The sequence below is a fragment of the Pectinophora gossypiella genome, chromosome 22, assembly GCF_024362695.1.
Source record: "Pectinophora gossypiella chromosome 22, ilPecGoss1.1, whole genome shotgun sequence".
Taxonomy (NCBI): Eukaryota; Metazoa; Arthropoda; class Insecta; order Lepidoptera; family Gelechiidae; genus Pectinophora; species Pectinophora gossypiella.
In genome coordinates this window covers 5105243-5120407 of record NC_065425.1, presented here as the reverse complement: position 1 = coordinate 5120407, position 15165 = coordinate 5105243, and the positions used below count along the sequence as shown (strand labels likewise).

The 15165-nt window shown below is 37.0% G+C and overlaps 1 protein-coding gene across 1 annotated transcript in view; it reads right to left on the bottom strand.

Moving 5' to 3' along the window:
• Positions 1–1382: 1382 nt before the first annotated feature.
• Positions 1383–15165, bottom strand: part of LOC126377044 (sodium-coupled monocarboxylate transporter 1) — a 28580-nt gene continuing 14797 nt past the window's right edge. Inside the window, exons 3-10 of the mRNA XM_050024664.1 lie at positions 7963–8105; positions 7315–7517; positions 6836–6967; positions 6082–6441; positions 5577–5707; positions 4972–5222; positions 4591–4721; positions 1383–3808 (exon numbers count right to left, since the gene is read on the bottom strand). Coding sequence (XP_049880621.1) covers positions 3382–3808; positions 4591–4721; positions 4972–5222; positions 5577–5707; positions 6082–6441; positions 6836–6967; positions 7315–7517; positions 7963–8105 — 1778 coding nt within the window. The 3' untranslated portion in view covers positions 1383–3381. The remainder of the gene's footprint in view (positions 3809–4590; positions 4722–4971; positions 5223–5576; positions 5708–6081; positions 6442–6835; positions 6968–7314; positions 7518–7962; positions 8106–15165) is intronic.

The window sequence follows — 15165 nt, the reverse complement described above, 5'->3', positions numbered from 1 at the left end:
CTGAATACGTGAAGATAAGTAATGATAGTTTATGGTGGCCTGCATTATTTGTTACCTTTCGATAGTTCGTCTAGTACTTGCATCTTTAGATTCTGTTTGGTGTAATATTTTTTTTTATAATACACAATCCAATGGTTGAACGTTGATCTCTCGATCCAGATATCCTGCGTTAGATTCCGGATGGGAACACGACTAACTAAGACCACTTCGTCGCTTCTGTCTAAAACCGGACCTGTCAAATCTTTAGGTTAGGTAAGCGGACTCTGTGGAAAACGGGATAACACGTGAACGTCAGGACCGCCTATGTATCACATATCTTAATAAAATAATGCAGAAAAAATGTACGCATTTTGTGCTGAAATGTGCTAAGATTATGAAGATTTGTACTTTTAGGAAGATTTACAACTAAATAGTTTAGTAAATAAATTCTCTAGTATCTATATGCTAATTAGAAATCTTCACCTATAGGTAAAATAGAATACAGAATAGGTGAGTGAGATAGTAATTTACTTAGATACCTAGATAACTTTTAGTGAGACACTTGAATTTTCTTTCGTTATTCAAATTATTTAACTGAATGTATTTATTTATTCTACGCCAATTTTCCAAACGCCAAATTTTTAGCACAATATTCTACGTATAATATTTTATTTGTCTCATCCCCTTAGTTCTTCTCTGTGTATTTAAGCGGCTCATTGAAAGGCAAATTGGATTTGGTGCTATAAGTATCTTCCTTCCGATTAGCATCAGAAATTCCCACGACGTCACGCGACTTGCCTCTCATTAAATATACTCCTATAAGTACTCCAGGTCGATAAGTTAAATTATACACAATACACATGCTTAACATAACAACACAATAGAACAGGTAATACAATACAGCGGGTTAACAGATAATGAGGGATGAAAAGTATATTACAAGGAAAATAATTCACGAAATGAAAACAAATGTTTTTTTTATATCTTCTACACAATTTAAATTATTACGATTTGCTTTAGAAAAGAGGATTTGCTTTAGATTTTGCGAGGAAAGTGATAAGTATCATTGAATATTGAAATAAATATATATCTCTCTAACGTTATCCCGTTTATCACAGACTCCGCTTACCTAACCTGAAGATTTGACAAGTCCGGTTTTTTACAGAAGCGACTGCCTGTCTGACTTTCCAACCCGCGAGGGGAATACCGACCCAATACAGGTTAGGTCACATTCCTCTTCCTCCACTTCCTGTTTTCCTTCACAGCTGAGCACGTGATAAACATCATTGGTTTAGGCCCGTGTTGGGATTCGAACCTGCGACCTCACAATGAGAGTCAAGCGTTCTTCCAACTGGATTACCACGGCTTGTCAATGCTGAATATTGAAATAAAAACACGTAATATATTTTACATTTCAATTTATTTTATATTTTCCTCGTTTATCACATTATAAGTTTTATACAAAATATCATACGGTTTTCTCGTACGCTATACACCCCATTATTAAATTATAATACTGGAGACATCACAAACTTATTTTTTACACTCACAATATAAGCTATACAATTCGTTTTATAAGCGAGAAAAATATATTTCTACTCTTTTATTATTTTTACATAAAAATATAAAGAGAGAACAATATTATTAAATAAAATAATTATTAAATGAAATATATTATTATCATATATTCATATACTATATGGTTGAGTGATTGACTTTTTTGTGTAACACAATATTAATATTAAGTATTTAATATCTTTTATACCACTCAAGAGCGAAAAAATTTATTTCATTTCATTTTATAGTTCCGTTATTTTTCATAATTATTTTCTATGCCTATCTATTTTCTATACTCTACATTTAAAAACTACACTCTTCATAATACAAACTCATGAAATATTATGAGTTTTGGTCAAATTCACACTGAGATAATATAATGCTGTAATAATTTGTAATCCGAATTTATATTACGTTCAATTCAATATCTGTGACATATAACCACGACTCCTGAACTGTATATTTTGAAATGTCAATTTGAACGAATAAAAATCCCGCACAGAAGATATCGGACGTCAAATGCATATTCAGCTTGTTCAATTCGGAAACCAAATCAGGAAAAAATCTGAAAACAATTGTTGCACCACTTTAGACTTTTAAGCTTCTGGAAAACTCCGATTTCTGTTCCATTCTTTCAAATGATACAATGCGTTTTGGAATTAAAATTTACCTTGGGGGTTAGTCACACTAGGGTTGATGAGGCTGATATTCCGCCTCACAACCCAAACGATAAGAAAAATAAGGTAAGACGTCAATCCTGAATATTTTTATCGGTGCCTACTCTTATAATAGACGCACTGCAGACATTTGCCCAAAAGGGACTTTGGACAAAGAAAATATTATAAAATAAGTACTTGAACGCTTACAGCTATATTTGTAATCAAATTCCTAACTAAATTGTAGGAACGAATGATTAATTTAACCACTCTATCCTATCTTACTAGATATAATAACGAACACGAAAACAATCGTGGCGAAAACAAAAAGGCCAAACATAATATCATAAACTAATAAAAATAACTATTTTTTTTTAATAATAAGGCATTCATTTGTTTCACGTCTAGTTTTACCTAATTGCGATTTTTCTCCATAAATACATTCTAGTTATATTATAAAACTATATTATAGGTACGTGACTGGCTATGTACACACGTATACACTACTATCACAACGCTTATAATATTAAAGTTTCAAGTCAAGAGACTAGAATAACAAAAAATAAATACATTTTATTTCTTATTTTTCTGATCGACTTTTGCATCGTCCTACTTTTTTTCGGCTTTCGGCTTTGCCAAATATTGCCAAGACCGTTGACAATAACGAGTTATAAACTTTATTTTTTATACTTAACTGTTTGATAATTGACAACAACATGCAACTTTTCACAATGACTCTCGCTTTCACATCGCTCAGACCAGATTTTTCTTCAAAACACTAAAATATACAAATACTTCTAATAATATATTATAAGAAAACGTTACCAGATCGGTCAAAAGCGTATCTTGAGAGCTCAGCATAATCTCATATTTGCAAACGTAAAGTCAAATTCTCTAACAAATCAATCTATAATAATCTTTAATATCCTATTCCTGTAACTCTGTACCACCAGATCGGTAGTAAAATATACTCATAAAATACTCTGTTCGCCAAAAGTCGTAGGCCTCATCCATTTTTTCCATATTATTTCTACATGGCCTATGTGGCACTTTTTCCCATAGCTAATAAGGAAATTCGAGAACGACAGAGTCTACCGCTAAAAATAATATTATACAAAATCTGACACAAAACGGTCGATACAAAACGGTCTGATACGAAAAATAACCATTCGAAAATTAACCTAACTTATCACAATTTCGTTCGCTCTGGCAATGTCGCTTGACTAATAGCAACTTCTTTCATCTGATTTATCTCATTTAAATCTTCAACTACGAAGTGTTTATCTTCTTTTATATTCTCAACTGGTAGTTTTTCTTCTTTATTATGTTCTACTATTGACTGTCTTATTTCTTTTACGTCTTCTATGACTGTGTCTTCTGTTTTCTCACTGCCTTCTTTCTGAGCCTCTTTCCTTTCAGTTGTATATGTACGCTTGCGTCCTGGTAATTTGCGTGCAATTTTGGCAGCGACAGGATGGAGGAGACGTTCGTCAAACGCGTCAGCTTCACTGCTAGTGATCCAGCCAATAATTATGCCGACGATTATGCAAGAGATAGTGCCGATGACAGCGTACCACATGTAGGAGATGGAGTACATGCCATGGAGAGCCGAAGTACTGAAAAGCGAAAAATCAACAATAAAATAAAATACAATTTGCAGTTTGTACGTATTTCGAGCTCGGTGCTCGAAATAGATGCTGAGGAGCTCGGTGGCGCAGCGGTAAACGCGCTCGGTCTGCGATTGTTGAAGTTAAGCAACTTTCGCAAAGGCCGGTCATAGGATGGGTGACCACAAAAAAAAGTTCTCGAGCTCCTTCGTGCTTCGCAAGGCACGTTAAGCCGTTGGTCCCGGCTGCATTAGCAGTCGTTAATAACCATCAATCCGCATTGGGCCCGCGTGATGGTTTAAGGCCCGAACTCCCTATCCATCCATAGGAAGGCCCGCGCCCCAGCAGTGGGGACGTTAATGGGCTGATGATGATGATGACGTATTTGTAGTATGTATGCTAAGTAAGTAGTTGATAGAAGAGTTTTGCCAAAAAGCTAAATATTTTAAGGGTATTTTGTGGTAAGTGCACAAATCCAATCCAGCTAGCTGCGGCAGACAGTCTTCATGCACCACAGGCAGCAAAAAAAATCCTGAGTGGGATGTAGTGGACATGAAGTGCTTCAGAAATCAAACTTATGTAATCTATTTGACATACATAATGACTCTAGAGTTGATTAAACATGTCACCCCAAATCAAATACTTAACTGTGTACATAAGTACAGTAGGGTTTAGAGGAGAACTGTAGCATTAGGTGGCGATCACAATGGATCTTACAGATCGCAGTGATGATGCATGAAATAAGGCCTGCATAGCATATGTAACTTCAATAAATATAACTCAATACTCACACAATAGATTCAGTCTGTGGTGCAGCAGTCAAGTTTTGCAGTAAGCCCGGAGTCCGTTGAAGGACCGTCTGGTTCATGCCCACCGGTAGAGGTTTCGGACTGAACACACTCAGAGACTCGTTGGGACAGCCCTGGAAACAATACAAAAAAAATGTATAATCGTGATCACATTTGAAATAATAGGTGCACCAACTACGCTACATTTTAAAATGAACTGATAGATATTACTTTAAATTCCCAGAGTGCAGGAAGGCTTAATATAGTGCAATTTTTAATAATACCTAAAATAAACCATCTTCAAGGAATTAAAAATAAAATCAAATAAAAATTACTAAAAGAATTGACTCAAATATTAATAAATAGGAATACTCGTACACTTACATCAATAGACAACGGAAGCATTGCCTTATTCTTGTTCACATACAAGATCCTTCCAATAGCCATCCAAGTGGTAAGGAAATGTGACACCAGCATTCCAGCCAACGCTCCTTTGCCGTTCGCAACAGGGAACAGCGCAGCAAGTAAGAACACTCCTAGAAGAGCCCCAGAAGTCGCTGACGTCACTAGAAGAGCACTTTCTACCACGCCTCCAACAAGACCGACGCATAGAGAGAGTCCCATGATTACGATAGCTGGAAAAACGTTGTTGTAAATTAGGAAAATGGTATATATACGTAAATATGAGAAATAAGTGTGAATTAATAAGCTCTTAAAAATATTCGCATGCTTAGAAAATTAATATCCGACTCAGACCCTGCGCAATGTTGCGTGCTATCAACGAAGAAACGATAAAACATCGCAGGCTTTAGGTATCCAATATCCGCATATTGCATACACATCTATTTGTCTAGGTAGATAAACGAAATATATATCACGTCTACTGAGATAGCGTGGACCGTGCAACGGGCAACTGATAAATAATGCGACGAATAAGGAATAAACGTTTCCTTTCTCAGTTATTTTCCGTCTGTTTAAAAAAGTCTCACCATAAATAACCCCGATGATCTTGATGATGGTGAGTTGCTGCTTGTCCCCGATGTCCTTGAAAACGGGCAGAGCAGAGACGAAGTCCTCCCATGTCACAGTCGCCAGAGAGTTCACGTTTGAAACCATGAAACTGGAAGCGAACAATAAGTAAGTTGAGGAATTATTAGTGGTGTAGCCATTGATGTATATTATGTTACTATAGGTTGTAGCATTTTCGATGAGGCTCAGACGGTATTCGTTACTTGACAAGAAAAAAAAGAAGCCTAAGGTGTTCCGGTAATATACTTAAGATACCCGGTAGCTATTACCCATCACAGGACTATCACTAATTTAACAAGCAAACAGATGACGCTGCATAATTCACAACCAATTCCATACATTCCTAAATATAACAATAACATAAAACAAAATAACATAACAAATACTTTATTGCACAAACAGGAAAAAACAAAATACTAAAAAACAAACTAATAAGAACTTAAATACAAACAAAAGACAACTCACCTTAAAGCACCATTGAAGACACTTCCCAAGAACAACCCAAGCATTCCAGGGAGGAACCCAAACTGGTCTTGCACGTAAAACGCCAGAACTTCATCAGGGGCCGCAATCTTCCCAGAGAGAAGAGGGTCGCAATGCTGATATAGAGCATATAGGGCCATTCCAACTACCCATGATAGACTAAACAGGATAGCCACAGCTGGTACGTTAGCTAGAAGTGTTCTTCGGACCCTCGCTTCACTGGACATAGAGCAGTAACGTTGAACGAAGGTCTGCTGGCATCCATAGATAGAAACTGACATGAAAAGTTGGCCGAACAAGGCAGACATGGTGTCCACACGAACTGTTGGGTCCCAGTGGAATCTGGAACATTTATAGAATATAGAGTTAAATTGAGACATTTGTGTACAGCAAAGATATTACGTTGACCTCGATAAACTTAACGACTAAAGTAATTACCTCATCTATTCGCTATGTTTGAGGTGTCATATTTGATTTCCGGCTGTTTTATCAAGTGTTTCTTATATTGAATAGATTCATTGTTCTAATTTTATAAATCTACTGCATATTACAAGTGGCATAATATATATAAAAAAATAACAAAATACAGATCTCGGTTACTAGTCAAAGACTACTACGTACTGATGTAAGTAAGTAGTCTTTGACGGCTCAATAATAACCCTGACATCATGAGGTTGGTCATTCACCTCACAACCCACACGATAGAAGAAGAATTCTACTAAAGAATACTACTCACTGGAAAAACTTGAGTCTTCCGCCTGCCAAGTTATCTTCCAAAAGCTGTTGTGGTCCTCCTGACTTGATTGTCGCTTGAACTATGAATGCTCCACAAACCAACACCATTGTCAGAGTTTGGATGACGTCAGCTCTGTCAAGAAATTCATATATTTATTTACTTTTTGTAGAAAAATTTAACACAGAAGAGCCAAATAAAAGTTCCCACTAATAGACTAACTTATTAGTATTGCTTATTCTTGGATATAAATGCACCAGGAATACCACAAAAACTATTTCGGGTAAAACAGAGAATTCACAACTCCCAGAATAAAGGTAGCAACCAAGAAACCAACCTAAATGATTACAACTTTTATATAAAGTACCTTCGACGCCAATTGCGTCGAATGTTATGAATCTTGTCACCCTTTGACAAATACTGTAGCTATGTATGTAACTTTGTTTCTATACTTATCACTATGGTTATTCTAGTATATATACCTGATAGCTGCAGCCAATCCTCCGAGAAGGTTGAACACAATGACAACGATGGTCAGCGCAGCAGCAGACGCCCAGTGAGGTAGGCCCATGACGGCGTGCAGTGCTACTGTGGGCGTGTACACGGTGACTGCTAAGTTGAGGATCTGTCTGATGAGGAAGGTAGCCGCTGCCATCATCCTGACCGCGTGCGAGCCAAAACGCATCTGAAAGACAGAGAAATAATGGCTTTTATTCATGTTCGTATCGATATACATCGGCTTGCAATATTGTTAGAGTAAATTCTCTGTTCAACAACGACAACGTATCAACAGTGGCTGCAAGTTGTCTTTGATTGCTTGTGGCTCTGCCCACCCCATTAGGGATTACGGGCGTGAGTTTATGAATGTATGTATGTAAATTCTCTGTTGTGTAAATTTCTGCGTGCATTTTGTAAGGGGTTAAAGATAAGGTTCATCATATCCATTTTTCATATCAACAGCGGCTGCAAGTTATCTTTGATTACTTGTAGCTGTGTCTCTGCCCACCGCATTAGGGGTTACGGGCGTAAGTTTAAGTATGAATTAATGTTAAATTGATAAAATTACCCCAACCTACCCCAACTGATGAGGTTGGTAATCCACCTCACAGCCCATAATCAAATTAACGGACCTGTAAATACTCATACACGGAGTTGGTATGGAGCCGGTAGTAGACGGGGATGAAGATCCAGCAGACCAGCGGGAAGGCCAGCGCCATGCCGTACAGCGTCTCCCACATCGCCGACCCGAAGTACACCAGCTCCGATGGGAATCCTGGAAAAGACGATTGACAAATATTAACATAACTCAAACTTAGAAATTATTCAGTTGGTAACATAGTTACACTTGGAAACGACAATTTTTACATAAATAGAGGTGTATTATTTGTCGAAAGTCTCATCACCTAAACCTGCTGCAGCTTCTCACAACCTGCAAGGGAAACTTCACATCAGACATAGCATCGCACCTATACAGGCAGAGGTGTACACTAATATATATGAATATACACCCTAATATACTCCTCACTAGCTGGCTCTGCCCACAGCTGTGTTTAAGTGCCATGTCTTCTTTTTCGTCGGAAGCGACCGAATTACCATCTAATCTAATTATCGTTATATAAGCCATATCGGCAGTCTCTGGCTGCCTCTACTGTCGTTATTGACTTCAGGGTGGGTAGTAAGGACAATCCCATATGGGAAAAAAATATTTATTCTCGTCTCAAGGGTGAACCTACGGACGTGAACAACTAAAACCCTCCCGACTACTACAAACTTACACTAAATATTTAAATCTTCCGAAATATAAGTCATTCAACTAAGTAAAAGTCTGCATTATCATCGTTTTCTGCTTGTTTTATTGTAGATTTTCTTCGGATGGCATTTACTAGATACTTGACCTGACAAACGAGAACACATTGAAGCAATTTATCCTAAAAAGCAATATCTATGCCTACGCCTTTGGAACCCCAGATGCATTTCAATGTTTATAGTAGGTACTCTGTGTCTTGTCTTACGGATTACCGTCATCAAATCAGCATAAAAAGCAAGTTTTGACCCATACACGGAGGGGACAGTGCTTTTACGGCTAATAGCCGGGACCAATTGCTTAACGTGCCGTTCGAAGCACGGAATCATCTTACTTTTTCGTATAATCAATTAAAAGGATCAGGTGATTCAAGCCCGGAACGTCCTTACCAAACAAAGAACAATGTCACAAAATCATTTCGACTATGTCCCCATCGGGAATCGAACCCGAACGTCCAGATCAATCAATCAATCAATAATACTTTATTGCACAACGACATATACAAAGAACATAAACGTACGAATAAAAACAAGCACAATAGGCGGCCTTATTGCCCAGATCGTGAGCTTAAGGCCACTAAACCACGCAGGCTGGAGTTTAGACCCGATTTGTTTTTATCCATAAAATGGTCATATGATCGAACAACAAAAAATAAACCACACTAAGACCTAGTCGACTTTTACATGCCCTTGAATATTTGTAATTTATTTTTATTTAAGCACAAAAAATGTTTATTCGTCTCTGATTTCTCACAATTCTAGTAACAAAAATAAGAACTAATTTATTTATCACTTTTTACGCAGCTCCTTCCAAGTATAACTTAATTATGAATAAAACAAAAGCGACGTATGTGTACATCTCATTACGAGCGAGAAGCGATTCAGTAAGTAAATACATACCTACCTATTAAGTCTAGCAAAATACAAATACAAAATACTTTATTGCACCAAAATAAAAATAAATAAATACAAAAAAAAAACTCTTAACTAGGTACATGGCAAATGGCGGCCTTATCGCTAAAGTACAAAGTAAGTAGTAGTAGTAGTAGTTGTAAAGTACTTGGAGATTTTAAGTTAATCTTAAAAAGATTATTGTTTAAATCAATAAAGATTTTCTAGTGACGTTCGGATTTCAAATACCCACCCTAACCCTTTCAAATAACCTAACCTAACCTAACAAAAATCCAGATCCCATTTCTGTTTGAAGTTTATCTTCGACTACCTAATTTTGTTTCGCGTAATTCCTTTGGTTGAATTTCCAAAAGAATTTCTTAGAATACCTATCATCTTATGTGGAAGATGATATAAAGGATTTTTTATGCGTTTTAACAATTAGTGCTCAGAGATTCTGATAATTGCGTAGTTTCCTGGGTCAAAGATAAATTATTAAATTCTGATTGCTAAAATAATGATAGATCTAAAGGTGTCAAAATACGATTTATTTTTTCTATTTAACTTATTTATGAATTTTAATCGAGAAAAATGTAATAAGTGCGTCATTTTGTCACGTTTTTCTATGACGTCACGGATCGCTTTTTCATACAAATTCCATAGTAATTTGATGTTTGTGTTTTGACGTTTAGTAAAAAGTAACTGATTTGACTAGTTGGAAATTGGATAATTTTCATCATGTCAGTAAGTAATTTATTTCATAAAATAATATGGCGGCATATGAAAACTAGTGTGAGTTTGAAAATTGTTGTTATTGTTTAAATTCGCCTTATATGAGGCAGGCAAAGATCTGAGGACCATACAGCCTTGAAAGACGCTGACACTGGGGCTGTAACCTGGTCACGTGCGAAGAAACGTTAAAAATATGTTGTTGGTTAGTTAAAATGGCTTCTAATCCGCTTCTTCGATCGCAACGATTAAGGTACGTAGTGTTATGGTTATATTGACGTACCGTCAAAATAAGTCACGTTTTCTTGCATGCAAAAGTTTTACTCTTCACAGAGCGTTGTCCTGTGTCGAACTAAACATCTGACTAGTTTTTAACCCTAGACGCAAATCGACGGGGTGTTATAAGTTTGACATGTCTTTGTGTGTGTGTAAATGTGTATGTGTCTGTCTGTAGCATCGTAGCTCCCAAACGGATGATCCGATTTTAATACGGTTTTGTTTGTTTGAAAGGTATATCAGTCGAGAGTGTTCTTAGCTATGTTTGGTGGAAATCGGTTCAGGTCTTCAAGGTCATCAGGTCGTTTGTTATAATAGGAATGTTACACGCTCAGTTTGCTTACAAACATATGTGGGATAAGTTATTTTTTGCTTTTTATAGGGTTTAGCATTTCTTACCTTTTGTCATAATATTTTTTTTTGGTCGGGGGTTTTTAATTATTTTTTTTTTACAGAAGCGACTGTGTAAACCACTCCAATCTAGGATAGGTCCGAGTTTTCGATCATACATACATACATAAACTCAAGCCTATTTCCCACCGGGGTAAGCAGAGGCCATGGAATTCCATTTGCTTCGACCTTGACACACTTCTCCTGCTTTCTCTACATTCGTCAATCGTTTTATATACGCACGCGCTAACACCATTTTCGGTGAGTAGACGGTTACAATTACAAGTTGTAGTAACTTATTCAAGAGATAAAAAGAACATAAGCTTACTGTATATACAGCATAATTAAACAAGACAGTTACATTGTAGAAATAAGATTAGTCTAATCTTAAGAAAGAAAAACATAAAATTAAAAACGTAAAAAAATAATATAATGCGTAATAGAAACATGGACTAAAATAAATTCAGTGAATAAAACTCAGATATTGCAAAAAAATGTTAGCGTTAAATAAGCCCCTATGTTATTGTGTCAGTAATTACTTAACAAATAGTCCGATAAGAATGTAAATTACGTTTTCATTCAACTTCCTACTTCATGACATGGAAAACAAGTCAATATTTTCTTTACGCGTTAACAATTTCTAAGATAGCGCTAAAACGAGATAAGTGACTAAGAAAAGATAGTGGAAAATGAGATGCGCAAAACAAAAATATTTATATTTACATAAAAACACCACTACAATAACATTCGAAAACATTTTTTCGTCCTCAGTTAATGTCCTCTAGAGGGCGCCACACTGAATTTAGAGTGACGTCACATAGCCTATAACCACCGGACAATCAAGACGCGTCTAGTTTTTTTTTTTTTGACGTGACTTATTGTAGATTTGCCGCAGATGGCATTAACTACTTGGCCGGACAAATGGGGAGCGCTGAAGGCTCTCACCCGGTACAACGTTTAAGACAACAGGCCTGAGGGTGCCCAGTTGGGCGCGAACCTCGGCTCAGGGCGTCGTCTGAGAGGAAAAATATTTGAAAGAATTAATCGACCCTAGTGGGTCGATAGCGATAAGCGCTGAATGAGGGAAATCGTCGACCACGCCGGCGGGGTCGGTATCGGAGTCCTGAAGTAGACGCTTCTAGTGATACCTAACGACCTCCGTGGTCCAGTGATTGAGCGTTAGGCTCACGGTCCGGAGGTCCCGTCTCTATGTAGTCGTTTCATGAGCTATGTCAGGGGCCTTCGGCGGCTCAGTAATAACCCTGACACCAGGGGATGTAGTTATTCCACCTCACAACCCACACGATTAGAAGAAGATTTGAATACCTTCCAAAAACTATTACACCACACGTGTACAATACACTGTCAACATAGTAATTTCTACGAAGCTCAGTCATTACATTTGAATTACCGTTTACTAGATAACATCGTAAAAACACTGTAAATATTTATTATTACAGCAAATTGAGATATTACAGCCTTTGCTATTATATTTTTGTTTTGTTTTTTGAATTGTAATCTTTTTTTTTTCTTTACCTCTTTTTAGTTACTATATATGATTTTGCATGCTGTCAACGCACCCTGTTTGGGATGTTGACTGACCATTTTTGTTTGTAACTGTATATTTTATCATGTATTGTCAATGTCCTGTTGTTTGTTGCAATAAATAAATAAATATTACGTGAACTACCTGAGGAGCTCGGTGGCGCAGCGGTAAACGCGCTCGGTCTGCGGTTGTTGAAGTTAAGCAACTTTCGCAAAGGACGGTCATAGGATGAGTGACCACAAAAAAAAGTTTTCATCTCGATCTCCTTAGTGCTCCGGAAGGCACGTTAAGCCGTTGGTCCCGGCTGCATTAGCAGTCGTTAATAACCATCAATCCGCACTGGGCCCGCGTGATAGTTTAAGGCCCGATCTCCCTATCCATCCATAGGGAAGGCCCGTATCCCAGCAGTGGGGACGTTAAAGGGCTGATGATGATGATGATGACTCATTGTACATATAACAAGTATATTCTCCTAAGGCAGAAATTTCGATATACATTACTCCTAAATTACACGGCTCTCTAGCCGTGGTAGCCCAGTTTGAAGAACGCTTAACTCTCACTGTAAGATCGCAGGTTCGAATCCAGCACGGGCCCAAACCTATGATTTTCGAAATCGTTTTTCGAATTCATGTTTGGATGAAAGTCACATAAACTCTTTATTTTTCACTTTCCTTCCACCGACTGTAATTGGAATACCATTGTATTTAAGTCTATAAATTATGTAATACAAAATGAATTAAAAAAAAAAAGAAAACAAAGGAAGACATGAAACAGTAGGACTAGGACCCTGTGCTGGGAGGTTTTCTGGCCACGTCTTTCCCTCAGCGTTACAGATTCCGATGTGGTAGTAGTTTTACAGCTAGTTACATAATGTTTTCAAAAAGCGCTAACTTTGTAAGCCAATTTTGAAAAATAAATATTTTTGAATTTTGAATCATACATACATACATACATACATAAACTTACGCCCGTAATCCCTAATGGGGTGGGCAGAGCCACAAGTAATCAAAGACAACTTGCAGCCACTGTTGATACGATGTCGTAAGCTGGACATGATAAACCTTATGGTGATAAGGGATCAGCCTATCGCCCATAACAAATTTTGAATTTTGAATCATAAATGCTTATCACGTGCTTAACGAAGGAAAACATCGTGAGGAAACCCACATACCCGAGAAAGGCGATTCGGAGTTATGTGACCTAACCTGTATTGGGCTGGTTGTCTCTTCGCAGGTTGGTAAAAAACGGGACCTGTAAAATTTTCAGGTTAGGTAAGCGGACCCTGTGAGAAACGGGATAATGGTAGGGAGATGATGAATGTACGAAAAACATGTATATTAACCGTGTATTTGGTATTAAATAAAATAATATCGATCACAAATGCAGGAAAACAGGTGTACCATTAGTAATACACACTTTAACAGGAATGTTATAACTGCACTAGACACTGAATCACTCAGCAATTGCGGTCACAGTTTTACCCATCAGGTAAAAATTAAAATTCTAAGCGGAAATAATATTTGGAATAATAAAAGTCGTTCGACGATCACCCCATTATTTAATTAAGTATATGAAAGATTTATATAAAATATTGTTATATTTTAATTATTAAAAAAATAATTAATAACTAGGTAACAATATTTAAAAAAATACAAAAAGACAAGGCATCCACCACAAGCTTCGTCAAAAATTTTTTTTTTTGATTATTACATTTGTTTATTTTATTATATTATACATATAAAACACATTAAATAAATTGCTAACGTGTTTGTGATTTTATGACGTAGGATGCGTGCGCTTATCAATGTCAAAAACCCTTAGAGTTTACCAAGCTGCTTATTATTTAAAAACTTAGAAATTGTCTGAAACACAGTATCATTATCTATAAATACCTACACACTTACTTTGGTTGCTTACTAAGGACCCGAACAAAAATGATTGCTATTTGCAAATTACGGTAAAACTACAGTAATTACGCTTTAGATAGTATAGTACAGTGGTTGAGCGTTGGGCTCAGTAGGTCCCGGGTTCGAATCTGCGGTGAGGACATACCACAAAAATCACTTTGTGATCCCTAGTTTGGTTAGGACATTACAGGCTGATCACCTGATTGACCGAAAGTAAGATGATCCGTACGCCGGAAGACACGTTAAGCCATTGGTCCCGGTTACTACTTACTGATGTAAGTATGCAGTCGTTACATGAGCCATGTCAGGGGCCTTTAGCGGCCAATAATAACCCTGACACCAGTGTTGATGAGGTTGGTAATCCACCTCACAACCCACTCGATAGAAGAAGAATAAATGAATAAATGCAAACAAACTATCTATCGTCTTGCCAACGTTTGTACACTTCATAGAATAAATTAATACAATTAATCTTCAACAGTCATACGTGATCTGGCAAAAAGCCCAAGGAAGGAAAGCAAGCGAGAGGAAACATAATTTACTGTACCAGGAATTCAATATACCTAGTCGAGACATGTCATTCATCGGCTACGAGTTACGACAATTATCTGCCTACTGTTAGATACTTTTATAGATAAACAAACGTACAGGGAAACCTATGTTACGAATATAATTATCGTGAGTATTTCCTATCTGCTAGGTATTACTATTTCATTGAATATCGATGGCATATCCTCCTTTGCAATTTGATTTGGTGTCGTGGTGAATGAATTCGCCACTGCGTGGTATGT